At 55.2% G+C, this 26,201-nt stretch overlaps 2 protein-coding genes across 5 annotated transcripts in view; both read left to right on the forward strand.

Annotated features, from left to right (window-relative positions):
• Positions 1 to 19,311, forward strand: part of ABCC8 (ATP binding cassette subfamily C member 8) — a 70,259-nt gene extending 50,948 nt beyond the window's left edge. The window contains exons 20-39 of one of the 4 annotated variants that reach the window (XM_058663288.1): positions 563 to 647; positions 1,285 to 1,365; positions 2,988 to 3,125; positions 4,895 to 5,020; positions 5,781 to 5,880; positions 6,023 to 6,264; positions 6,357 to 6,523; positions 7,495 to 7,564; positions 7,999 to 8,156; positions 10,009 to 10,101; positions 13,694 to 13,796; positions 14,301 to 14,414; positions 14,760 to 14,880; positions 14,971 to 15,101; positions 16,335 to 16,413; positions 16,583 to 16,691; positions 16,933 to 17,036; positions 17,666 to 17,799; positions 18,501 to 18,563; positions 19,075 to 19,311. In XM_058663288.1, coding sequence (XP_058519271.1) covers positions 563 to 647; positions 1,285 to 1,365; positions 2,988 to 3,125; positions 4,895 to 5,020; positions 5,781 to 5,880; positions 6,023 to 6,264; positions 6,357 to 6,523; positions 7,495 to 7,564; positions 7,999 to 8,156; positions 10,009 to 10,101; positions 13,694 to 13,796; positions 14,301 to 14,414; positions 14,760 to 14,880; positions 14,971 to 15,101; positions 16,335 to 16,413; positions 16,583 to 16,691; positions 16,933 to 17,036; positions 17,666 to 17,799; positions 18,501 to 18,563; positions 19,075 to 19,212 — 2,356 coding nt within the window. In that variant the 3' untranslated portion in view covers positions 19,213 to 19,311. Of the gene's footprint in view, positions 1 to 562; positions 648 to 1,284; positions 1,366 to 2,987; positions 3,126 to 4,894; positions 5,021 to 5,780; positions 5,881 to 6,022; positions 6,265 to 6,356; positions 6,524 to 7,494; positions 7,565 to 7,998; positions 8,157 to 10,008; positions 10,102 to 13,693; positions 13,797 to 14,300; positions 14,415 to 14,759; positions 14,881 to 14,970; positions 15,102 to 16,334; positions 16,414 to 16,582; positions 16,692 to 16,932; positions 17,037 to 17,665; positions 17,800 to 18,500; positions 18,564 to 19,074 lie in introns of those variants that run through there. The other 3 variants (XR_009245310.1, XR_009245311.1, XR_009245312.1) reach the window with 3 other exon arrangements.
• A 4,008-nt stretch (positions 19,312 to 23,319) lies between these two features.
• On the forward strand, positions 23,320 to 24,642 carry KCNJ11 (potassium inwardly rectifying channel subfamily J member 11). The gene has a single exon (XM_004593747.2). The coding sequence runs from the start codon at positions 23,399 to 23,401 to the stop codon at positions 24,572 to 24,574; it is 1,176 nt and encodes a 391-aa protein (XP_004593804.1). The 5' UTR covers positions 23,320 to 23,398; the 3' UTR covers positions 24,575 to 24,642.
• The last annotated feature ends 1,559 nt before the right edge of the window (positions 24,643 to 26,201 follow it).

The raw sequence follows: 26,201 nt of genomic DNA on the forward strand, positions 1-26,201 counted from the left end.
AAGTTTTTTTTTAAAAAGGTTATGTTCTTGCCCAAGCCAACTGAGCCAGGAAGTGACTGCAATGGGTCTCATATCCAAAAATGAGCAACAGACACCTAGGTGCAAGCTTGTCGCCAAGTCACTCTGAGGCTTTCATGGCCCCGAGCTGGCACCTACCCAGGTGACAGGCTGACCGGGAGGAGGCTGAAAGGAGTAGGCTGGGCAAATATTTGCCCAGCCATCATCATTACTGTCAAAACCAGCCAGCAGTGATTTTCCCAGGCGGCAGCCCAAGCACGGGCTCTAGCTATGGCTTTTCAAACTTCCCCACGGCCGCGTGCCTGCTTTGGACACTTACTTAGCATATTTGCTCCCATCCAATTTCGCCCTTCAAATATTTAATCTTCCCCATGCCTGTGTGGGGTGCTGACCTCAGCTCTTTCTGAGCTCACGTATTGTTTGCTTGCACCCACACGGGAGGCCCATTGAAGACAACATGCACCAGGTTGCAGCTCCCCAGGCACTCACCCGTGAAAGCACAGGCCAAGCTGATGGGCTGCACCCCCACCCCTGCCCGCTCCAGGTACAAGGCGGTCATCGAAGCCTGCTCCCTGCAGCCGGACATCGACATCTTGCCCCACGGAGACCAGACCCAGATTGGGGAGCGGGTTAGTACAGCCATCTAGGCAGTCTCTCGGAGCCAGGCCTGGTCTCATCTCCTGCACACCCACATCCTACCAGGTTTTAAGGTCCTTCACAGAGAGACTGGGTAACTGGAAACCAGGAATGAGGGGAAAACTTGCAGTGGAGTCAACCATCATTTATTGAGGCTGAATTCCCTAGATGGGTTTTCAGGCTTGTTTAGGGGGTAAGGTCATCATCCTAGGCCAGAGGGTGGATGACAAGGTCGCCTTCCTCCATGTGCTCTGAGGGCCAACTCTACTCTGCCCTGGGTCGGAGGTTGTGTTGTTCCTATTTATTCTCCTTTCCATAAACATAGACAAATAATATTTTCCCGTGGCTTCCCCCCTTCATGTATAAGTTCAAGCCCACTTCCTCTGCCTTGTTGGACAGTGGACAGTTGGTTCCTGCCATCTGCATATTGAGTCTTCATGACTCAGGAGTCATGCTGTCCCCTTCTCAACGAAATAAGGAGACAGGTTCAAGTTCCTTCTGTATGCACATTGAGAAGCTGGGCCATGTGGTGGTGAGAACTGGGCTTCTGTCCCATGGATTCACCCTCTGGAGGAGCCAGTCTCCCCTGAGTGGCCAAGGGCATGACCATTTCCTCCTCCTTGATGACAGGGCATCAACCTGTCTGGTGGTCAGCGCCAGCGGATCAGCGTGGCCCGTGCACTCTACCAGCACACCCACATTGTCTTCTTGGTGAGTCTACCAGCAGGCACACACCTGAGGGCCCTTGTGTGTGGTACTGGTCCCCCTTGTGCAGAGGGATCCAAGAGGGACCACCTCGCCAACCTAACACACACCCACACCCACATGGCATCATGTAACAACTGCCTCCAGGAGCAAACCACTCCCACCAGAGACATTCACTGCCCTTTCGATAGGAAAAGAACAGACAGACAAGAACACTACTGCCGACTTCTCTCTCAGCTCTACAGTAGCCAGCAAGGAAGACAAGTAGCTCAGGCTGCCTCTGTATGGGCAGCTCCAGGCTGTCAACACTTAACCGCCTGGAGAGCAAATACTTGGAACACACGCTGTTGCTGCTGCTTCCCACTGTGTGCCCAAAGCAAACATCACTAATTGATCACTGTATTATTTCCCATGAAACTCAGAACCCTTCTCTAGAGAACCAACAGCTATCAATCATGAGATGAAACTTACTAGCTATCCCTGCCCTATTTGACACCACGTTCTGCATCAGCATCTTGGCTAAGATGCATCTTGGCTAATGCTAAGCCCCACCTAGCCTTTGATCTCAAACAGTAAGAGTTTTGTTAGAGAGACAACACTCACCCACATTCAAGATGTACAACCAACTTGTAGCACAGATTATGAGGGCCCTTGTCCAGAAAGATGACTGTGAGGGCTGAAACCACCGAAGGCTTCCTGAGGACGGCCTTGAAGAATCAGTTGGACAGGAGGGGAGAGGGAGGCGATTTGGACAGGGAGTTGGGAGAAAGAACCTCAGGTTTCTGACCTCAGCTTCGTTCTCTCCTCCCTCCCCACAACATGTGCTCCCAAATGCGCGCGCGCGCGCACACACACACACACACACACACACACACAAGCAATTCTTGCCTACAACACTATCTAATGTAAAAATTCACAGTCTCAGTTACCATCTGGCACACCCACAACACTGTGCAAAGTGATGGCTTGTGCATGCTTGCACTTGAGATTTAAGCAATCCTGTTAACGTAATGTGAGTGGTGGCATTTCCACAAACTTCTAAGCCCCTGCTCTTTGCCACGTGTAGGCACAAGGGGGTGTCTGTGCTCAGGGACCACATGGTTAGGACAGCCAACTCTGATCTAGCTTTGTGCAGGGTACCTCTGTCACAGAGAGGGAGGGGATGGGAGGCTGAGGGCCAGGACAGGACACAGGCAGCAGTGGTGCTTGTAAAGTAAAGGATGAGAGATCACTGGGCAGACCAAAGGCAGACAGCACTGCAGGCAGAAGGAGCTGTTAGGGCAGAGGCCTGAGGAGGCAGTTCCTCTAAAACCTATCCTCTGTCGGGAGCCTGGGGAAGATGGATGAGAAGCAAGGCAAGACAGGAAGAGTGAGCTTGTGAAGGATTGAGTACTATGGACTTTATAGATGATGAGAAGCCATTGATGGTGTAGGAGTCAGGGACCAAATGATCACATCAGTTTGAGAGTGATAACTCTGGCTCAGAGAGGTTAAGTGAGGCACCCGAGGCCACACAGCTAGCTAGGATCAGTCCCCAGCCCAAGAAAAACTGCTAGAACTCTTGACAGGTTTTACACTACTGTTAGCTCCTTCCTCACACCTGCCCTCATCCTCTCCCCTCCATGTAGGATGACCCGTTCTCAGCTCTGGACGTCCATCTGAGTGACCACTTGATGCAGGTGGGGATCCTGGAGATGCTTCGGGACGACAAGAGGACCGTGGTTCTAGTGACCCACAAGCTGCAGTACCTGCCCCATGCAGACTGGGTGAGGGGCCAGAAGGGGGCCAGGCTAAGGAGGGGCTGAGACATGCAGCTGGGCAGCTTTGAGGGAGTCAGTCAGGGGTCTCTGCTGTAATGATTTCCTGCAGCCTGTGAGGTTCAGAGACATCCAAGGAAGGCCAGGGGATGGCGACACCCAGATGTGCTGTCTGGGCCCCTGGCTGCACAGCATCCCAGGCTGGCAGCCCGAGGTTTCCGCAAGAAGCAGACTCGCAAATCCCACCTGCTGATTCTTTCCCAGAGCAAAGCCTCCAGCCAGGGTAGGGAAGGAGGTACCCACTTGAATGCAGGCTCTATTTTCCCACCTGCTGGCCTTTCCCAGAAGCAAGGGCAGATTCAAGTTGGGGTCAGAGGGTAAATACAGGGCATGGGCATAGAGGGGTCAGTGTAATGTGAGCCACACACCGTCTCAGTTCCCATGCTCTGCAGAAGCTAGAAAAATGTTTCTTTTTTCTTTTAAATATTCATGTATTTTTATTGGAAAGGCAGATTTACAGAGAGATAAAGAAATATTTTTCATCATTTGGCTCACTGCCCAAATGGCTACAACGGCAGCAGCTGAACCCATCTGAAGTTAGGAGCGTCTTTGGTTCTCCATGCAGGTGCAGGGTCCCAAGGCTTTGGGCCTTCCTCCACTGCTTTCCCAAGCCATAAGCAGGGAGCTGGACAAGAAGTAGGGCAGCCAAGATATGAACTGGTGTCTTTATGGGATGCTGCACTTGCAGGCAGAGAATTAGCCAATTGAACCATCTTGCCAGCCCCCTGAAAATCATCATTTTTTGGTTAATCATGCCATTTCCATTCATTTTTAAGATAGGTGATTGTGTGACTTTCCAAATGTAGGTGCTTCCCTTTCCTGTACGAGTTTTGCTGAAAGCAGCAGCCAGAGTTGAGGCCCTCTCTGAGCTGCAGGCCCACCCCCCAATAAGTCTTCCTTCCATGTGTGATGAATGAGACCTTCCTCTACTGTGAAAGCAAATAAATTCTCAGATTTGTTTCCCCAAAGCTCCTGGAGAAGGTGCAGAATGTGTTTCTGTTCTGCAGCAACCTCAGCAAGGTTGTTCAGTGTAGTCCCAGGTCCCGAGAAGGCAAACACAGAGGATCTGTGAAGTGTCAGGGAGCAGGATTCCCTAGCATTCTCCTGAAACCCCAGTGTGGGGTGGGTGGGGTGAGGGGAGCTGGGGTAGGTGTCCGCCCCTGTTGATTCTACTGTGTGGTGTCCCTGCATGTTTCCAGTGGAAAGTTTTGCTGGGTTTAAAGAGGCATGGTCACATGGACAGACCAACCAATGTCTTGCCAAGCACTGGCAGGACCTTAGAAAGTCATCGTAGGAGGAACCAGGATTAGCTTGCTGGCAACCCTGGGGATGTGCACACACACAGCACACAGGTAGCCTGCTGGTGGCCACAGCAGTGTGTGCACACACAGCACACAGGGTAGCCTGCTGGTGGCCATGGGGGGTGTGCACACACAGCACACAGGGTAGCCTGCTGTGTGACTGGTGGCTCCAGGGTTGTGTGTATATAGCAGCTGCTGCTGGCGTCCTGATGAGTGAACTTTGGGCTTGCCCAAGATGCACCAAATTACTGTGCAACTCGACTGTTGAAGTGTGCCCAGCTCCAAGTCCTGGAAGTATGAAGGGGTAGGGTGGATATCCTGATGGTCCCACTATCCTAAATAAGCCAAAGGCCACTCCTGGTTGCGATGGGGCTGTGTGCCTCCCTCTCACACTGTGGCATGCTTCTGCCCCTCTAGATCATTGCTATGAAGGACGGCACCATCCAGAGGGAGGGAACCCTCAAGGACTTCCAGAGATGTGAGAGCCAGCTCTTTGAGCACTGGAAGACCCTCATGAACCGGCAGGACCAAGAGCTGGAGAAGGTGAGATTGCCCCAGGGGTCTAGGTGGCCAGCTCTGACAGGGACGGCTCTGCTAGCAGATATATTCAGGCAGGCCTTCCTGGCCTCACTACTCCCAAGGACAGACTGGCAGCTGGGCAGGCATGAACATGCTCCTGCCGCAGGGGAGCCAAGATCTGTGCCAAGCATCCAGGGCAAAAGAACCTGGGCACCTTTCCCTCATTCTCACACCAGGAGATATCATTTCATTGCAAAGTTCCAGAAAACAAATTCAACTGGTGGGGAAAAAATGGTGGGAAGTTAAGGATGGTTATCTCCTAAAACTAAGGAGAGAGGAGCAGCAACAGTAATGGGCTCACATTCCTCCCAGCTCAAGACATGGCCAGAGAGAGGATGCCTCTGTCACAGTGGCTCAGCCAGAGCCCCAGGACAGGTTCTCCTGGAAACAGGGCCTGTGCCCCTTGCTGGGTGCATCCTGGTAGCCAGGGCTGCAGAATGTGAGGACTGGCCAGTCCTGGGTTATGTGCCCCACCCCTGGGGAGGGGAACCAGCCCCACCTGTCACAGAGACTACAGGCAGGGAGGGATAGTTCCCCACAGGGTCACTGGGGTGCTTTCACACCATCAGGGCATGGGGTAAACTTTGGCTGTCTGGAACCTCTCCCAGGCAGGAGCCAACTGGCTGCTCGACTCAGGGAAGCATCAAGGGTGGTTGCCCCGCTAGCCTCCCTTCTCTCCTCTGCACAGCCGGGGAACATGGGCCTGGCCCCATCTGTCTTTCAGGAGACTGTTGTGGAGAGAAAAGCCACAGAGCCCTCCCAGGGCCTGCCCCGGGCCATGTCCTCCAGAGATGGCCTCCTGCAGGATGAAGAAGAGGAGGAAGGTACAAATAGCAGGGACTCAGGCAAGGGGTTCCAGCTGAGCTTGGGTGCCTCTGATGAAAGCCCGTGCTATGGTGTGCCTCAGTTTCCCCATCTGTAAGTTTGGTGTAAAATGCCCCATGGGGCGGGTTTTGGGGCTTGCAGAGGAGGTGGCTGAGAGCGAGGAGGACGACAGCCTGTCTTCAGTGCTACACCAGCGTGCCAAGATCCCATGGCGAGCCTGCGCCAAGTACCTGTCCTCAGCCGGTGTCCTACTTCTGTCACTGCTTGTCTTCTCCCAGCTACTCAAGCACATGGTCTTGGTGGCCATCGACTACTGGCTGGCCAAGTGGACTGACAGTGCTCTGACCCTGAACCCCACTGCCAGGAACTGCTCCCTTAGCCAGGTGTGGATGGTTGCCCCATGGAGGGGAAACTGGGGTCGTGATGGAAGAGGGAGCTGAGCCACACCTACACCTGGGACCCTCTCCCCACCTAGGAGTGCACCCTGGACCAGACAGTCTACGCCACGGTGTTCACGGTCCTCTGCAGCCTAGGCATCGTGCTGTGCCTTGTCACCTCTGTCACTGTGGAGTGGACGGGGCTGAAGGTGGCCAAGAGGCTGCACCGCAGTCTGCTCAACCAGATCATCCTGGCGCCCATGAGGTACCCCCAGCCCCTGGCCTTGGCTCCTGCTTGCCTCCTCAGCTCTCACTGCTCTAAAATAGCCAGTGAGACTAGACTTTGACCTAGCTTTGTGGGAGTGAGGCAGTGGGACAGTGTGTGTAAACCTGTGTCGCTTTCCTGCAAGAAGCAAGGAGAAGCTGGCATTTACTCAGCCAGACACCGGGCTAGGCACTTGACATAGTTAGTGCATGGAGTTGCCACAACAGTCCTTCCAAGTAAGCACTGCAGATCTGGGGAAAAACTACTTCCCTTCCTGAGGCACTGCCCCCCTGCCTGTCCTCCCATTTACAAATTCAGCTCTCATTTCCCCCTCCCTCCTCCCTCAGCCAGCTTGCAGGAGCTGATCTAATCCCCAATAATGGGGTGGATGAAAATCCTACAGGCCATGGGGTGTGGAAGGGGTGTCACGTTGCCACTGCCCAACTGGTTCCAACTCAGTGTAAAATCTCAACAGGCGCACAGGTTAACTGACCCCTCATCCATGGCTACACTCTGCAGCTTCATGAGCTCTCCTGTGGCCTCCAAGCTTCCTTTCCTTTCTGTTGCCCCCAGTCTGTGGTTCTGAACTGCTCTGCCTGCGTTTGGACTGACTTCAGGTCCCAGCTGGAGCACTGACAGCCAGAGTAGCCTGCCAGGCTTGATCAGCTGATGGGCTGTCTGTCTGGAGGGCAGCTGCTGAGTGAGTCAAGCCCAGCCAACAGCCAGGAAGGTGACAGTGGCCACATATGGACTTGATTCACCGAGCCAGAGAGAGGCCAGCCCCGCTTTGGACAGGCACAGGAATGCTCAGGGACACGAGCCAGATGTCTGCTGGCCCACAAAGCCAACAGCTCCCAGGAAGCTATCCCTGTGGGTGGCCTCAAAGACACTGCAGTGAAAGGTGACTCACTCCATTCAATAGGAGTAGATCAATGAATGGCTAAGGAACTGTTCTTCTGATTACATCTTAGGTTTTTTGAGACCACACCCCTTGGGAGCATCCTGAACAGATTTTCATCTGACTGTAACACCATCGACCAGGTATGGAACGCTGTGCCACATCTACACGGGGTTGGGGAGATCAGACCAGGGGGCTTCTCCTTGTGGAGGGTGGGTTCCCCGTGTTAGAGGAGCTGGGGGGTTCCCCATCAGTTTCTAATGCTGTCTAAAGGTCTGGGGCCACCCTAAGACCTTCATATTAAAGTCAAGACAAGCAAGATCCATGACCCCGCTGGCTCATTCTGCACCTACCTGGCTGACTGTGTGGTGGAGGAGGTTCTTCCAGGTGCAGTCTGTGGTCTTGCCACTGTACTAGATGATGCAAAAGCAGAGGCCTGAGTCCTGCCTGCCCTGAGCTAATGGCCGAGTGAGCCAGATGAGACGAGGGCTGCAGTGAGAAGGGAGAGAGAAGTGTGCAGAGCAGGTGACCTCCAACAGCAGCCTCACCAGGCTCTCTGCCCCCTGACTTCCTGCAGCACATCCCCTCCACACTGGAGTGCCTGAGCCGCTCCACCCTGCTCTGTGTCTCAGCCTTGGCTGTCATCTCCTACGTCACACCTGTGTTCCTCGTGGCCCTCCTGCCCCTGGCCATCGTGTGCTACTTCATCCAGAAGTACTTCCGGGTGGCATCCAGGTGACATTTGACAGCCTCAGGAGTGGGGGGAGGGGTGCTCGGCAGTGGACAGCTTGGTTCATCTCCTAGAATTGTGATCGTAACTGCAGTGGAGTCCTGCTCCCCAGTGCCTGTGTTTCATTGTCCCGAGGGAAGCACATGTCAGCATGCATGCCACACCATCATGTCTGAATCAGCTGCTTTGGAGTGTGGTCAAGTCTGTGCCCATCATTCGTGTTTTCTAGGAAGGCTGTATGGCTTCACTGGCCAGGCTGCTGGGTAATATGTGACACCAGGGGCCCCTGAGGTATGGAGTGTTACAGAAAGCCCAGTGCGCAGCTCCTGTGCCTGCACCGCAGCAAGCCCCTCCCAGCCATCTATCTGCTCTGGGTACATTTGCCCTCATGAGCCCTGGGACCATGCACACATGCACCCTGCTTTCCCACTCTGAGTTTCCTCCTGAGAACTTTGTCTGCCACATCCTCTGGGCAGTGACTCTGTTAAGCTAATAGCTTTGAAAATCAGAGGGAAAGTTTGGGGCCAGTATTTCTCAAACACCCAACAACTGCCCATCAGTGAGTTGTGAAATAAATATTATGAATCACAACCAGCATCTTGTTTATTTAAAAGGCAGGGCAACAGAAAGAAATAATCCTTCCATTTGCTGGCTCGCTCCCTAAATGACTGCAATGGTCAGGGCAGGATGGAAGCCAGGATCCTAGAACTCCAGCCTGGTCTCCCACATGGGTGGCAGGGGTCTGGGCACTTGGGCCATCTTCCACTGCTTTTCCAGGAACATTGGCAAAGGGCTGATCAGAAGCGGGGCAGCTAGGAAATGATCCTGCAGTCTGATAACGGATGTTGGAATCGCAAGCAGTAGCTTAACCTACTATGCCTCAATGCTAGCCCCACAGCCAGGTTTTTAGAAAATAAATAGGACAGAAAATATCAGACTGTACTCAGGGAGTGCTCATAAGCTTTGCTTCATGAAACCTTTATTCGGGTCATGGAAGTTATGTGTGCACTGAGTTTGTGAGGTAAAACACACTTCTTACTGTAGGCTGTCATCAGGAAGGCTAACTACCTTTCCCTGGTACACAGAATTGGCAAGGAACCAGTCCCAGTACTGATTAGCAATAATGATGATTCAATTTAGATGCTTTTTGGCCACAATTACTTGCCCCCTGGGATCTAGCTTTGTCTACACAGAGGTTGGCCTGGATTGGCCCTAATCACTCCGCCTGTGCTCGGAGCAGAAAGCATTGCTGTCAGCACAGCACAGGCGCCTCCTGAACATGGCACAAGCTGTTGCCCACAGTTCATGCCTTCTGCCAGAGATGTTCTCCCTGCTCCTCAGGTCCTGAGATGGTTTGCACAAAAAACCACTACCTGCATCCTAGCTCTACCCCCCAGGTCCACCTGACAGCATGGACCTATAGGGAAAGTGGGGAGTGGGTCTGTTACCATGGAAATCTCTGGTCATTCCTCCCTCTTTAGGTTCTGCCCTATGAGGTGCCAAAACCTGCTGTGGTTACTGGGGAGGGAGTCTTTAGCAGGCCTGAGTGTCAGGTTCAAGCTGTTCTCCTGTAGGGTGGGACTGTCACTGTCGGCCCAGCCTCACTGGGTCAGGAGGCTGTGCAGCAGATGCGCATGCAGAGGTCCACATATGCCCCCAGTCATGCGCAGGATGGCAGGCCCTGCACCTATGGGCAATGTTAAAACTGTTTGCAGACAAAATCTGGCCCAGTGTCCCCAACAGCCTGACAGGTGATCTCTCTGAGGCCCAGACAGTAGCCATGGGTCAAGCTGAGTTTGGACCCAGGCTGGGCTCTGTGCCTACACCTTTAACCACTGCTCTCTGTCCCCGGCACAGGGACTTGCAACAGCTGGATGACACCACCCAACTCCCACTGCTGTCTCACTTTGCTGAGACTGTGGAAGGCCTCACCACCATCCGGGCGTTCAGGTATGAGTCAAATTCCCCCCAGGGTAGCAGTGGCATGGGGGTGGGACCAGGTCTCAGATCATGAGATTTGATTCTCAGGGTCCCTCCTTAGGCCCCAAGACCTGGGTATGTGTAGCAGCTGGGAAATGCCAGGTGCGCATCAGCTATTTGATCCAGAGAGGAAAACTCGAGCCTTGCAGACAGGCCCTGGATGCCTGTGAACCCTGGCACATGGAAAGAAACAGGCTGTGGTAAAGCCTTGAGTACCAATGCTAGAAAAGTTCTAGACTGTGTTGACCAGGCTTGAGGCCTTCTTTAGTCAACTGTGTCATGCCAAGCACTCTGTGTGCTATTCTTCATGCACGATTGTTCCATTGCACAAACAAGGAGACGCCTACAGAGAGATTGTAGAACTTTCTACAAAAGACCCCACGAAGCTCGAACATGAACCTACCAGCTCATTCACTAGTTATTTGCTGAGTGCTCACTGTGTGTTCCATGTCAGGCACTAAAAACGGAGTCAGGTGAACCTGCAGGCATTTATAGGCTAAGCTCTGAGCAGGCCAAGTCATACCCTATTGTGACAGACACTCTGAAAGACGAGGGCTGTGGGGGAACACAGAAGGGAGGCAGTCACAGAAGGCTTCATGTAGGAGGTGTCATCAGACCCAGGACTCAAAGGATGGATAGAAGTTCACCAGGTTGGAAGACTTTCCCAAAAAAGTAGGTGTCCTGCCCTCTACTCGCCACCCTGCAGAGTGACGCTTGGCTGGATGGGAGTGTTGAGGCTGCCGGGGAGTGAGGAAGCAATAGCTGCCCCAGGGTCGGGTCTTTTGGGCGCCACTCCTCCAGCTGGACAGGTCAGAGACCCCAGAGAATTGAGCCCCGGGCTCTGAGTCTCAGCCAGTGAGTGATAGTGGGCTATTTTTAGGATGGCACAGCTGCTGTGGATGTGACAATTACATGTGATACAAAGCCCTGTGGCCAGGAGTAACCTTAGGGTTGTTCTCAGTACATAACCTAGGGCTACACCAGTGGGGCTGGTGTCTCCTCCCTAACCCATGAAGTCCAGCACCAGTGTCAGGGGGTGTCCAGGCCCCTGGGGCAGCACTGTGTTCAGCATGCAAGCCCAGGTTCCACAGGGTGATGTCCTCTTATGGGTCGTGTGTGAGTGAAGCTAAATGAAATAGGCCGTGCTCGCCCTGGCTGTGGCCTAGCCCCTTGGACTTCCCCTGACCCCAAGTAAGCCCATTATTATTCTCCCAGCCTACACTTCTCCGGCCTGCACTTCCCCAGTGCCTTTAGCCTGCCGGTCCTGGACCCTCTGCTGGACCTCACTTCTCCTCTAGGTCTTGCTCATGTTCCCTCTCACCACTGACGTCCCAGGGGCCTCCGGGCTGACACAGGGGGAGGACACTAGACACCTCTCATAAGTAGTGACTTCCAGCATCCTGTCCCCAGCGCCAGGAAAGCCTGTGGTTGGCCCGAGGAGGTGTTGCCCAACAAAGCCTCACATGCTACACTATACTGGCATGGTAAACGACTCTTAAATTTGACAAAAGGCTTTTTAACCATCCATGAATGTGTTTCGCTTCCTGGCTTTAGCCCAGCAGGTGGCCCTATTGAGAGCTAAGTGGCATTTCCTGCCTGCACACACATCACGCATCAGGAACCCTGCTAAGTGCTGTGTGTGCATCATTGCAGTTAGTGTCCCAAGAGCCCCATGGCACAGGTACAGCTCTGCAGCTGCAAAATCGAGACCCTCACAGACTGGCTGGGCACCCAGGCGAGGTCACACAGGCGCTGAGTTCCAGGACTTGTCTGACCTCCTGAACTTTCCTTACTGCTTCCCCCAAAGAGCTCCAGGAGAACCCAGCACTGGGCTCAGAAGTCATCTCCTGTTGGGCTAGTAATAGTTCAACTTTGCTGATGAGGAAACCGGAGGCTTGGTCCTAACACACAGGTTTTGATGGTCGGCATGCAATCTGACTGTGCACTGTTCCACAGCTGGGACCCTCTCCACACCTGTGCATGCAGACACACACACACACACACATACACACACACACCTCTTCAGCACACACTGTTCAAACACTTCAAGCTCACACTTCCCTCTGACACATCACACACCTGCCCCAACCACCCTGCAGCTGTGCAATCACACACTCTCTCACTGCCCAGAGATTCACTCCTGTCTCCCCAGACACACATCATCCACCCAGCAACAAGCAAATGCCAACAAGCACTTCCTGGGAGGGAGTGGCCAATGTAAGGTACTTTCTGGGGCCCCTCTGTGTCCCTGGAGTTTGGTCCTCTCCAGAAACTGCTTTTCATTTGTCCCTTCAGCCATCAACCAGTATCCATTCTGTGAATTCAGACTTCAGCAAGCACTCCCTCCACTTCCTGCCACCTTCTCCCAGCAAACACCAGCAAGCCCTGAGGGGGGTGGCTGAGGAGCCCAGACCTGTCTGAGAGAGGAGGCAGGTCCGAGCACAGTCATGCAGGGGAACACATTGAGGACATGGGGGTGGGATAGAACCCTTTAGAGTTCTCTGTATAAAGAGATCTCATCTGCCTTAGATGGTCAGGGAGCTTCTGTTTGCTTATTCAACAAATAGTTACAGATAGTGCCAGGTGCTAGGATACAGCAATGTCCAATCAGGCCTGTCCTCCATTCTCATGGATTTTCCAGGGGAAGAAATGAAGCCAAAGCAGCTAGAGAAATGAACACACAAGGTTGCAAAGAGAGGATGATGAGGGAGTCCAGCACAGCAAATGATTCTTAAATTTGACAAAAGGCTTTGGATAAGTTAGTGGCTGGGAAAGGCCTTTCTCAGAAGGTACCGCTCCAGAGCTGAAGGTGGAGAAGGAGCCTTGGGAAGAGCAGAGAAAGAAAATGGCACAGGGGCCAGCATGTGCAAAGGTCCTGGGATGCAGAAGAGCTCAGTGTTGTCACAAAGTTTCTAAAAGGCTGGGACAGCTGCAGCATAGTGAGCAAGGGCATTTACGGCAAGGAATAAGGTTGCAGGAGCGACTCACCCAGGCCCCTGCCAAGGGGACAGTTCTTTATCCCAAAAGCAATGGGAGGCTGTTTGTTCTCTGAGCAGCACAGAAATGGTACATGGTTTGTGATGTAGAAAGATGATGCTAGGTGGAGTACACCTTAGGGAGTCAGCAGGTGCACCCCTTAGGGAGCTGAGGTGGCAGTCCAGTGGGGGGAGTTTGTGCTGGGTAGGAAGCAGCAGGGAGGTGGGCAGAGGCAAGGACTATTTGGAGCAGACATTAGGGAACTTTCTGAGAAGGCTAGAGTGAGGCAGGTGACGCCTTGGTTTCTGGCCTAAGCAGCTGGGTAGAGGGATGGAAGTGTCCTTTATTCTAACAGGAAAGACATGGGGAAAAGAACAGGTCCTGGAGGGAAGGCAGGAATGTAAAGCAGACAGGATCCTCATCAGGCTTGGATCAGTCAAGACGAGCCAGGGGTCTCCAGAGGGGAATGGCACAGGTGGGATAGAGATGGCACATCTGGGGTCTGTGGATGCTCAGGTGGCCCCTCCATAGGGATGGAGAGTCCACATGCTCCTTGGACCTTCTTGGACCCTTATTTCCCTCCCAGGTATGAGGCCCGGTTCCAGCAGAAGCTCCTTGAATACACAGACTCCAACAACATCGCCTCCCTCTTCCTCACAGCTGCCAACAGGTGGCTAGAAGTTCGCATGGCAAGTGCCACTCCAGGCTGCAGGTCCAGGGTTCTGATAGGGCTGTGGAGCCAAACATGGACCAGAGGGTGGGGAGCTGGATTGCGAGGCCACTGAGCCACTGCCCAGCTCAGGCCTGGTGTCCTCCCAGCAACTTCACCCCCAGTTACTACCTGAAGGCTTGGCTCTCTCGGAACTGTGCCAGGAGTCAGGACAACTGTGTGTGTAACTGTGATGAGCTTGCAGCTGCTGGGGGACACATGAGGCATGTGTATTGTGTGCATGACAGGCCAACTAATGAGGCTTAGCTGGGCGGGAACACCTGTTCAGGTGTGTGCAGGTAGCTGGGATGTGGGCAAAGTCTGGGACCCCAGGCTTCAAGCCTCCTGCAGCTGATGCCGTGTGCATGTGTGGCAAAGCTGGGGCCAGGCTCAGTAGGGCTGCTGTCCATCCTGGAGGAGGGCGAGGCAGATGGGAGCCTGTGGCTCCAGCCCCCAAGGGCCCAGGCGGCTGTTCTCTCTGCAGGAGTACATTGGTGCGTGTGTAGTGCTCATCGCAGCAGCAACCTCCATTTCCAACTCCCTGCACAGAGAGCTCTCTGCTGGCCTGGTGGGCCTGGGCCTCACCTATGCCCTTATGGTGAGTGAGCTTGGATTGGGAGGGGTGGGGTCACATTCCAGCCCCAGGGCTGTGCCTTCCCCAGCTGACACATGAGTCACCCCAGTTGAAGATAAGCAGAGTCTCATCCCAGAGGGACCAGCGCACTGAACAGGGAGGCAGCCTGCAGGAGCCAGGGCCCAGGTCCCAGACAGGTGGTAGGTGAGAAGCCACCTTGGTTGTGACCCTCCAACATGGGCCACTGGTGGCAGCTGTTAGGCAGCAAGGACATCAGGGGATAGGGGGCTGTGAGCCTCTTCCACCATCCTGACAGCTGGGGACAGAGCTGTGACGGCTGAGCACCAGTGACAGCCATGATCCCCACAGGTCTCCAACTACCTCAACTGGATGGTGAGAAACCTGGCAGACATGGAGCTGCAGCTAGGGGCTGTGAAACGGATCCACGGGCTCCTGAATACGGAAGCAGAGAGCTACGAGGGGCTGCTGGGTGAGGGATGCAGCAATAGCAGGGATGGGTGGGAGTCTAGGTCCTGGCTGTGACCTACGCCTGCTGGCTGACCCCGAGTCCGGCCCCCAGCTCCTTCACTGATCCCTAAGAACTGGCCAGACCAAGGCAAGATCCAGATCCAGAACCTGAGTGTGCGCTACGACAGCTCCCTGAAGCCCGTGCTGAAGCACGTCAACGCTCTCATCTCCCCGGGGCAGAAGGTCAGATCTCCATCCCCAGCTGCCAGCCGGGCTCAGGCCGCCTTCCCTGTCCTCGCTTCTCCTGCTGCTGCTCCCCGCGCGCACACACACACACACACACACACACACACACACACACCTGTCTCCTGACTTGTCCACAAAGGAGGCGTTGACCCGATTCCTCCTGATGGGAGGGGGGCAGTGCGGTCAGGATTTTCTTCCTTGCAAATGGTCTAGGGATTTCCCTACAGCACAACCCCGTGAGCCCCAGGGCCACAGGGTAAGGCTGCCCTTGTCAGGGAGCCAGCTTGGCCGGCATTCCCACCCAACCATCCTCCTGACGTCCCCTGCTCCAGTTCTCTAACACTGCTTCTCCTTCCCTCTCTGTCTCTGTCTCTCTGTCGTTGTCTGTGACTGACCTCCTCACTGTGGCCTTTAAATACAATCTCCATCCCCGTCCCATCCCCTCCCGTCCATCCATGTCTCTGGCCTGGCCTCTTATTGAGTATAATTGATTCTGGTTTTTATGGCTTGTTTTCATTGATTAGGAAGGTAGACAGTCATCTGCTGTTTGCTAGTACACTCCCCAGATGCCCCCAACAGCCCATAACTGGACCAGGCCAAAGTCAGGAGCAGAAACTCCAGCAGCGTCTCCTGCAGGGATGACAGGGACCCAGTTACTTGAGCTCTCACTGCTGCTTCCCAGGGTGCATATGAGCAGCAAGCTGGAATTGAAAGCAGAGCCAAGATCCAAAGCCAGGCTCTCTCATTCAGCATACAGGTGTCCCAAGCAGCATGTGCACCGCCATGCCCAAGACCCAGCCCCTCACTAATTTCTGCCACTAACCGAGAACCAGGAGGCAGTACAGAGATGGCTGCAGTTTAAGCTGGGCATGCAGGCACATCCCTGCATGCTTTAGTCAGCCACTCTCACGAGTTCGTGCACATAGAGACACAACATGGCACATGCAGCAGCCTCACACGGAGCACCTGCAGACCCACACGAGCGCCCCGGCCAGGGGACATCTGCACCCTGTGCTTCGCTCTCGGGCTCCTCCATGGGCCCCTGCTGCACTCGGTGCAAGAAACAAACCCCATCCTGAACCCACCCCTGGCCCAAAGAAAGCTGGCTAGGCACAAGACCTGAACAGCAGGGGACCCTGTTACCTCCCTCCTGTGCATGGCATCCACAGTGCAGAGCCGTTTCCCAGCAACCCCAAGGCCTCCGATGCCCACCTGCTTCTCTCATTCTAGATTGGCATCTGTGGCCGCACAGGCAGTGGAAAGTCTTCTTTCTCTCTTGCCTTCTTCCGCATGGTGGACATGTTCGAAGGTGAGCAGCGGTGGGTCACACACATCCCTACTACGCACACACATTCCCATTAACCAGCCTCAGTACAATCAGGTGTTGCTACCTTCCTGGACATTCTTACCAGGTGGCCCCATCCCAGGCTAACCCTGGCCCAGGCCCAGGCCGTACCTATGCCTTCGTCTCTGTACAGGGCGCATCATCATAGATGGCATTGACATTGCCAAGCTGCCACTGCACACCCTGCGCTCACGCCTCTCCATCATCCTGCAGGACCCCGTCCTCTTCAGCGGCACCATCCGGTGAGTACCCATTACTGCCCTGCCAGGCCCCCCTATCCTAAGGGCGAGGGCTCCCACAGAGGGAGTGGATATGAGGCAGACAGCTCACAGGAGGGCCTGTCTGTGGTGATCACCACCCAGGCAGGTGCTGGTAACAACTCCCACAGCCACTGCCACACCACCTTCAGTGCTCCCTCAGGGCCATCAGTTCTCACTCTGCTCCCTCCTGCCCTCTCCACGGGGGCTTTGTGTGCCCCTCCAGATTTAACCTGGACCCCGAGAAGAAGTGTTCCGACAGCACACTGTGGGAGGCCCTGGAGATTGCCCAACTGAAGCTGGTGGTGAAGGCACTGCCGGGAGGCCTCGGTAACCACTCCTGGCCACGCCCCTGGGGTGCTGGGCACTAAAGGAACCATCAGGGACAGAGAGGGAAGCCATGTGCCCATGGCTTAGGTGTGCCCTGATTGGCAGCATGGGATCTGGCAGGACTCCCTCGTCCCTGCCACCATGAGACCATTTAGTTCTTTCTCTCCCCGTGCTGGTGATCAGAGAGCTCAGGGGACTTGCCCCAGTCACACAACCTGTCAGTCCCGGGTGTGGTTCTTCTTGCAGGACACAGGGGGACTTTGGGAGTGGGTCCCATGAGACAGAGATGGCAGGTTCCCCAGTGCCGCGGCAGTGTCCTTGGCCCTGCCCTGCCCCATCTACCTGCCTGCCCAGGAGAGGAGAGGACAGCCTCACTCATGGCCCTGTCCCCATCCCAAAGCCCACACAGAAGCACCCAGGACAGTTCAGGGTCATGTTAGTGTACTCAGTGCCCTTCTTACCACTGCCTGTGTTGCTGGATCAGCTGCAGCCACACTGCACACACCTGAGCTCATGGACCCACATCACCTATTTGTACCCAATCTACATTTCCCCTAAGCCGCCCCGTCTGGCTCATGTGTGGCGTGGGGTTAATGTGATCCTACTCCCTGTCTGGGGGCTCTTTGCAGATGCCATTATCACAGAAGGTGGGGAGAACTTCAGCCAGGGCCAAAGGCAGCTGTTCTGCCTGGCTCGGGCCTTTGTGCGGAAGACAAGCATCTTCATCATGGATGAGGCCACAGCTTCTATCGACATGGCCACGGTCGGTGCTGCGAGGCAAACCTTCGAGAGGGTTGTGGAGGAGTGTTAGAGAGAAGTGTGCACACACTGGTGCTGAGGTTAAAGGCTGTGTATAATCCAAAAGGCAAAGAATTTGCGGGCCTGACTCCCTCTAGTCTTAGGGACATTTTATACACACACAAAAAAAAACCACACATGTGCAAAACTGCAGACACACACACATACATGCACAACCACAATTACACACACCCGCAGATAGTACACAACCACACACACATACATAACCACAAGCAGCCACACAGAATTACACACATGCCACACACACACAAACACACACACACAGCCACACAGAACTACACACATGCCACACACACACAAACACACACATACAACCACACACATACAAAACAAATCACACACATAAAATCACACACTAACCACACATATAGTCACGCACATACCGCCACATACAACCACATATGTACTACCACACACATGAGATCACACATAAAACCACCATACATATCACACACATAGACTTTACACCTGTCATCCACCTCCAGCCCATGCAGACACTGACTGTCTGAGCCTAACTCTCAAATTCTTGACTTACAGGGATTAGGGTCAGATAAGAGGCGGCTGAGGCAGGGCTGGGGTCAAATGGGACCTGGGTACTACATCCATGGGACATGTGAGCCAACAGCTGCTGCCTCCACCCGGCAGGAGAACATCCTCCAAAAGGTGGTGATGACAGCCTTCGCAGACCGCACTGTGGTCACCATCGCGGTAAGTGGCCCTTCAAAGGGGTGTAGGGGGACCCCCGAGAAAGGACTGACCTCCTGAGGGACTGTCATCTATGGGCAGCCCCAGGGCTGGTGTGGTCCTTGTAATCAAGAAAGGACCCTGGAGCAGTTCAGGGCCAGCAGTCTGGAGGACTGGCAGGGAGCCTGGGTTGCAGGGTAGGGAGCTGGAGGTGTGTGCACCTGCTTCCCTCAGCCCTCCCCTCTCTTTTTCCAGGTTCCAAGGTTAATTCCATCCCAAGGCCCTGTGAGCTAGGCCGGGGTTACTAATCCATAGAAAGTAAGCGTCGGGTGGGGGGAGCTATGGGGACCTCTGGGTGCTGCAGTCAGGTCAGGTGAGGGGAGAACAGAGAAGTGGTGAGGGGAGAGGGCAATATTTAAGGATGGCAGGCTTGGATCAGAGCCAAACAGGACGAAGCAGTTACCACAGATGAGACATTCCAACCCCCCCCCCCCGCCCGGCCTGCCACCCTGACCAGTCCCTCCTGCCTTCCCAGCATCGTGTACATACCATCCTGAGTGCAGACCTGGTGATTGTCCTGAAGCGAGGTGCCATCTTGGAGTTTGACAAACCTGAGAAGCTGCTCAGCCGCAAGGACAGCGTCTTCGCCTCCTTCGTGCGTGCAGACAAGTGACCTGCCAGAGCTGGGCTTGTGCGTGCCCTGTCCCCTGGCCACCCGGCCTGGGTTTTCTACCTGCCAATCACTTGTAAATAAAGAAATTCTGTCTTTGCTACCGGAAGCCATATGTCTAATGGGCAGGGGTGGTCAGTGGACTGTGGGTGTCAGGAGTCAGCCTGTCTTTGGCATGGGCAGAACTGAAGGATCCACGTGGGCATGGGCAAAAGCAGGTTTCCTGTCTGTGAACCAAGGACTGTATTTGTCAGGCTGTCGTGACAAAATACCGCACACTGGGGGACCTTAGCAAGAGAAACTCACGTCACCATTGCAGAGGCTCATATCCAAGATCAAGGTGTTGGCAGGTTTGCTTTCTCCTGAGGCCTCGGTCCTTGGCTTCCAGACAGACCCTGCATCCTCACGTGGCCCTTCCTCTGTGCACCTGCCTCTGGGCTGTGTGTGTGTGTGTGTATCCTTATAAGGACATCAGTCATACTGGATTGGGGACCCACCCCTCTGGCCTCCCTGAAACTGATAACCACACTTCACAGTTCCACTGTCACTTAAGGCTGAGAGCTATGAGCTAGGGGACAGCGGCTGCCTTCTGGTCCATTGTAAAGGTGACTGATGGCATTGCTGTGGTTCACTTAAGGTATCTCCATCCAGCTTGATCCCCTTCCTTGCCCTTGTCATTCTTGGGTTGAAATCACATGAGCTGGATATCCTGAATTGTTAACGTCTCCACTGTGAATAACAGGAACCCACCTCAAATGAAAACATGAGGTTGTTATAGAGTATGGCTGGCTGTACCACTTTGAGGACCTTCTGACATTGGTCTCCATGTTTGAGCTCCATTTTCCTCTCCCTTGCAGTTGATGGATGGCCACACCATTTACACCTTGTCCCCTGGGTAACTCAAGAAGAAAGAGCTATGTTCCTCCCCCAAACTCACGACAAAGGCCTCAATGTACCAACTTGAAACTCCTCCCTACCGTGCCCAATACCTGGAGTCAGAGAGTTGGAATACACCCTGGATCAGATGTCTCCATCTCTCTGCCCCAATCCCCATCCCTGTCTGATTCTACAGACAGAACACATAGTGCCTGTAGCACAAGTCAGCCAGGGGGTGGTTGGGAGAGGTTAGAGACCAGATACCAGGGAGGCCAAAACAAAAGCTGTCCTGACTCCCTCTCCATCACCCCACAGAAGTGCTTATCTGAACTTGGCCAGGAAATGGCAGGTGCTTGTTTGCACATCATTTTGCTTTAACTTACATGTTGACTACAATTCTGGCTTATCAGAATGGGGGCACAAGCCTAGGGATCTTGGGCTTGCATCCAGGGGATCAGACTCCACAACATAAGGGACTCCATCCCTCCCCAGTCACTGGAGGGAGGCTCAGGGCAGACCCTCCTGGAGGTTCCAGAAGCCAGAGGGACTCAGAAAGGGAGAGTCTGCCTGGGAAAGGCAGGATTTATTATTATTTATATTTTTTCATGATACAGTTTTATAGGCTCAGAGATTTCCCCTTACACACTTCCTATTCCCCCAACCCCCTACTATTTTCCTCTATATTATTATAATAGTATAGTCCTTTAGCAACAGTTATAAGTCCATATTTAAGTGTATCATGACATTGAAGGTATAGAAAATGGTTGACAATGCAGTATCTATTGTCAAGATATATTTAACAGTTTCATTGGGAGTCCATCTTTTATCCAGGAATAGAGATGCATGTTGCATTGTATCTTCACTTCTCGGTATGCTAGTGTTCATTACACAGCTCCTCTAGATGAATACATGTATATACATGTTTACCTATATATCTGTTGATGGTATGTTTTGCATGAAGAACAGGAAAGGAGTTTGCATTGGGTGGACAACAGGTTAGAAGAGACCATGAGGGCAAAAGGGGAAGCAGGAGCCAGGGCCTAGGGTGAGTTAGGAGTGCTGGTTGACCAGGGAGGCGAGGCAGCAAGGGAGGGAGCAGAGCAGAGCGCCTTGGATGTCAGCGCGGAGTGTGAGGTGACACGGAGTGCAAATGGAGGCACAAAGGACTGGAACAAGAAAGGGCCCCAGCAGCACAGTGGGAGGGAGGGAGGGAGCAGCTGGAGGAAACAGAGAGGAACTTCCACCTTCTTGGATGGCACAGCAGGAAACAGGGAAGGCTCCAGGCTGAGCCCTTCTGAGATGTCTCCATCCTGGGACTCTGCGCTCCCCTGCACCGTGGGATCTCTCAGGAACAGAGCAGAGGGAAGCAGGCCTTCAGGACTTCAGCCACCCACCAAAGCCCCAGGGCCTGGAGGGAAGCAGTGGGACACATAAGGACCCGCGTTGAAGCCTTGCTGCACACCCAAGGCCCAAATCCCCATCCAGTCCCAAATCCCCAATAAAGCACCAGAGTGTTCACCAGCCTTGGCTCACACACCCTCCAGCCAGGGACATCCCCTCTAAGAGAAACCACTTTAATCCAACCAGTGTCCTCAGCCCAGCCCCAGCCTTCCCACGGCGCAGACCCACCCTCCTTCTGCCCCCACTCCCATGGCGGGAGGGAGCAGGTGGTCCAACACCCTTCCCCCACAACCAGCTGGGGTGGGGACTCACCCAGGCCCCTCTTCACGAGGCTTAGCGACAGAAGCAACCTCAGAAGTTCCTCCCTGCGAGCCAGTCCTCTGGGACTTTCATCCTGTCGGCCCCTCCCCACTTTCCAGGTTAAAACGAGGGAATTTCAGAAAGGTGATGGAAAATGGGATTAAAGGGAGTCATCAAAGCATTCATGAAACACTTGTGCAGGGCATGGGTGGTCCAGGGCACCTCTGCTACCCTGTACTAGGTCGGAGGCAAACTGCCTAGGAAGGCTTTTTTTTTTTTCTTTTCTTTCTTTCTTTTTTCTTTTCTTTTCTTTTTTTTTTTTTTTTTAAGCGGGGAGGGAGTCCGAGTTTTCCTAGTCTTCTCAGAAGGTCCAGGATGGAGAGATCAGGAGCACATCCAAAAGGACTGCAAGTAGTCCTCGGGTCACCTAACCCCGAGAACTACTCCTCGCCCTGGGAGCCCAAGAGTTGGGCGAGAGGCCGACGCCGACCCGACTGCGGATGGGAGAGATGAAGAGGGGAAGCCAGTGCCACCGGGGCAGCCATCCCAGGCCGGGAGGGCGGGCACCAAGACCCTCTTTGCCAGCTGGTAGTGCAGTCCCAGGCGCCAGGAGGTGTTGGGGGGCGGTGAGATCGGCGATGGGCGGAGCGTGCGCCCGGTGCCCGCCCCACTCCTTCTCCGGCACAGGTCGGACTCCTTCTCCGGCACAGGTCGGGCTCCCCCTGGCGGGCCCCGCGGCCCCTCTGGGCTCCCCGGACGCCCCCCTCTCGCGCGGGCTTCCACCCCAGCCTAGCACGGGTCGTCCAGCCCGGACGGACAGACCCACTGCGACAGGAAATCTGCCGGCCGCGCGCAGCAGGGCGACGGGAGGGGGAGCGGCGGCCGCGGCTTGAGCAGCAGGAGCAGGTGCCGCGGCGACGCGCGGGCGGGGCGGGCACCGGGCGCCGGGCGGGGGCCGCGGCGCGGACGGGCGTGCGGGCAGGCGTGCGACTGGACCAGCCCGGGAGGCCGCGACCGGGACAAAGCGAGATCGGCGGGGTCGCGCGTGGGGCGCAAGCTGGGAAGGGTGGTGACTCCGAAGGGCGCGGGATCCCAAGGAGACAGAGAGGGCGAGAGCTGGAGGGGGATCCAAAGGGCGAGCCGCAGAATGGGTGGGGTAGGAGGCTGGGGCTTACGTGGAGCGGATGAGGTGGCCCGGACGTGAAGCTGGATCCCGGAGGGGAAGAGGACTGAGATGGGTGAGGCGGGAGACTCGTGGGGGAGGTGTGCAACCTAGTTAGTTGGTAAGATCTGAAGTGCCAAGTTCAGAGGTGGTGAGAAGGCTGGCTGGGTGGGGCCTAGGAGTCTGGGGAGCGTGGCAGGCTCAGGGTAGCCAGCAGGTAGGAGAGTTGGGCGGGAATCTGGGCCAGGTGGGGCATCCGCAGGGCCAGGGAGCTGAGTAGGCAATGGGCAAGTGAGCCGAAGTGTGAGGCAGAGAGGAAAAAAGGGAAGCCGGATCCAGGTGGAGGTGGGGCTTCCTTTAGAACCAGTCAGTGCAGGGAACCCCATAGGGAAGATCCCAGGCCTCTGGTGAGCCTCATGGGAGAAGCCCCTGCCTGGGGTCGCCGGAACCATGCTGTCCCGCAAGGGCATCATCCCGGAGGAGTACGTGCTGACCCGTCTGGCCGAAGACCCTGCCGAGCCCAGGTACCGGGCCCGGGAGCGCAGGGCCCGCTTTGTATCCAAAAAAGGCAACTGCAATGTGGCCCACAAGAACATCCGTGAGCAGGGCCGCTTCCTGCAGGACGTGTTTACCACATTGGTGGACCTCAAGTGGCCGCACACGCTGCTCATCTTCACCATGTCCTTCCTGTGCAGCTGGCTACTCTTTGCCATGGTCTGGTGGCTCATCGCCTTCGCCCATGGTGACCTGGCGCCCTCCGGCGAGGACACCACCGTACCTTGCGTCACCAGCATCCAGTCCTTTTCGTCGGCCTTCCTCTTCTCCATCGAGGTCCAGGTGACCATCGGTTTCGGCGGGCGCATGGTGACCGAGGAGTGCCCCCTGGCCATCCTGATCCTCATCCTGCAGAACATCGTGGGACTCATGATCAACGCCATCATGCTGGGCTGCATCTTCATGAAGACCGCCCAGGCCCACCGGCGGGCGGAGACACTTATCTTCAGCAAGCACGCGGTCATCGCCCTGCGCCACGGGCGCCTCTGCTTCATGCTGCGCGTGGGTGACCTACGCAAGAGCATGATCATCAGCGCGACCATACACATGCAGGTGGTGCGCAAGACCACCAGCCCTGAGGGCGAGGTGGTGCCCCTGCACCAGGTGGACATCCCCATGGAGAACGGTGTGGGCGGTAACAGCATCTTCCTGGTGGCTCCGCTCATCATCTACCATGTCATTGACGCCAATAGCCCGCTCTATGACCTGGCACCCAGCGACCTGCACCACCACCAGGACCTGGAGGTCATCGTCATCCTGGAGGGTGTGGTGGAAACTACGGGTATTACCACCCAGGCCCGCACCTCCTACCTGGCTGACGAGATCCTGTGGGGCCAGCGCTTTGTCCCCATCGTGGCTGAGGAAGACGGCCGCTACTCTGTAGACTACTCCAAGTTTGGCAACACCGTCAAGGTGCCCACCCCGCTCTGCACCGCCCGCCAGCTTGATGAGGACCGCAGCTTGCTGGACGCCCTGACCCTTGCCTCCACCCGCGGGCCCCTGCGCAAGCGCAGTGTGGCTGTTGCCAAAGCTAAGCCCAGGTTTAGCATCTCCCCGGAGTCCCTATCCTGAGTCGTGGTCCCTCCAGGGTCCCCTCACACGTGGGAGTGCGCATGCGGATGGTGTGACATGGTATGTAGGAGTAGATTCATGGTGCCAGCCTCTTGGCCAGGCCAAGACCGGGCGTGAGGCTGGAACCCTTTAGGTAGCCTTACTCGGCTCGCTGCGTACCCAGGGTGTTACAAGGCACTAGTCACCATACTATTTCTGGCTTCAGAGGAGCCTGTGCTGGGATATTTTTATCCCTGTTCCTCCCAGTTGTGGCTCAGGACTGGCTCACCCCCACAGCCCTTTACCCAAGGCTGGGGCGTCTATGGGAGGTGCTGGGCCCTGAAGCTGGGTTTCAGGCCAGCCTAGACCCTGACAATCACCCTTCCTGAAGCTGCACAGTTGGCTGGGTAAACACAGACACGGCGTGGTGTCTCTGTGACCCCAGAAATGGACTCTGGTTCGTCTCCAGCACCATTGGTTCTTGGAAGAAAGGATGAGGAGTGGGGCCAGCCGCTGCAGGAGGTTAGTGGATGAGAGGTCACATATCTGCTGGAGAATTGGCCCTGTGCAGCTTGCACAGGCTGACAAGGCTCCTGTCTGTGGGACAGGCTCACGGTGGGGAGAGTGACGCGGGGCTGCTCGGCTTGGCTGGGCCCTGTTCAGGCACAGAGAGCAGGGGATGGGCCTGGCACCCTTTCCCTGTGCCCGCTCCCTTCACCCTTAACATGCCAGCCTTCTGCTGAGAAAGTCCCTTGGAGGGAAGCTGCTGCATCTGTCTGCTCCCCCATTTCGTCCCCATCCTGTGAGTCTGGAGTGGGTAGGGCAGACAACTGGCATGTGAGGCAGAGACAGGCCTTTCCCGTACAATGAACTCCCACCCCAACTGTTGCTGGCTTCCCCATGATGACTGTGACTTGTGTTATCTGAAGGGTGACCAAGGGTGGGGTGTGTGTGTCTGGGTTGCTGGAAAAGTTGTTGGAAAGTGCAGAAGGGTGTTGGTGAGTGGGGGCCGTAAGGTGCACCAAGTTTTGATCCTGATTGGCTAGGCTGGAAGCTGGACTCGCAGGGCCAGTGCTGCCCAGAATTCTGCCTTCTCCATGGTCAATAAAGCTTCCCCTTCCGGATCTGCACACTGGACTTTTCTTGCCAGGGTGGCAGCAAGCATGCTGATAGAAAGGGAGGGCAGGGGCTGGCAGGAGGAGCTGTGGGCCCCAGCAGCGAGCCAGGAAAGGGATCCGGTGGCTCAGCCAGCCTGCCTAGCCAGCTCAGCCTTTGGGCCCTGACTAGGTTTTGTAGCTGTGAGCCCTGCTTCCATTCTGGGGAATCTGTTGTTGGGAGGGGATGGGGACAGTGATGGCCACTACAAGCAAGCAGTGATTGTAGCAGGAGCATTGCCTGGGGCCAGGACTGGGCTGGAGCTGCTCAGCTTTCGCTGGGGACTTACCCTCTGACTCAGTTGTTTTAACCTACTGATAGTGGCTGAATCACCTGCTATTGTGACAGCAGGTGCCAAAAATGGAAATACCTAAATGTGCACTGTGTAATCAGTACGCAATGAGTGCTAGCACTTATCATGGATGCTGAGCTGAGAAAACAGACCAAGCAAGGGTTCAGGAAAAGAGCATATTTCTCTGTCTCTGCAGTGATG

The sequence above is a fragment of the Ochotona princeps genome, chromosome 4, assembly GCF_030435755.1.
Source record: "Ochotona princeps isolate mOchPri1 chromosome 4, mOchPri1.hap1, whole genome shotgun sequence".
Taxonomy (NCBI): Eukaryota; Metazoa; Chordata; class Mammalia; order Lagomorpha; family Ochotonidae; genus Ochotona; species Ochotona princeps.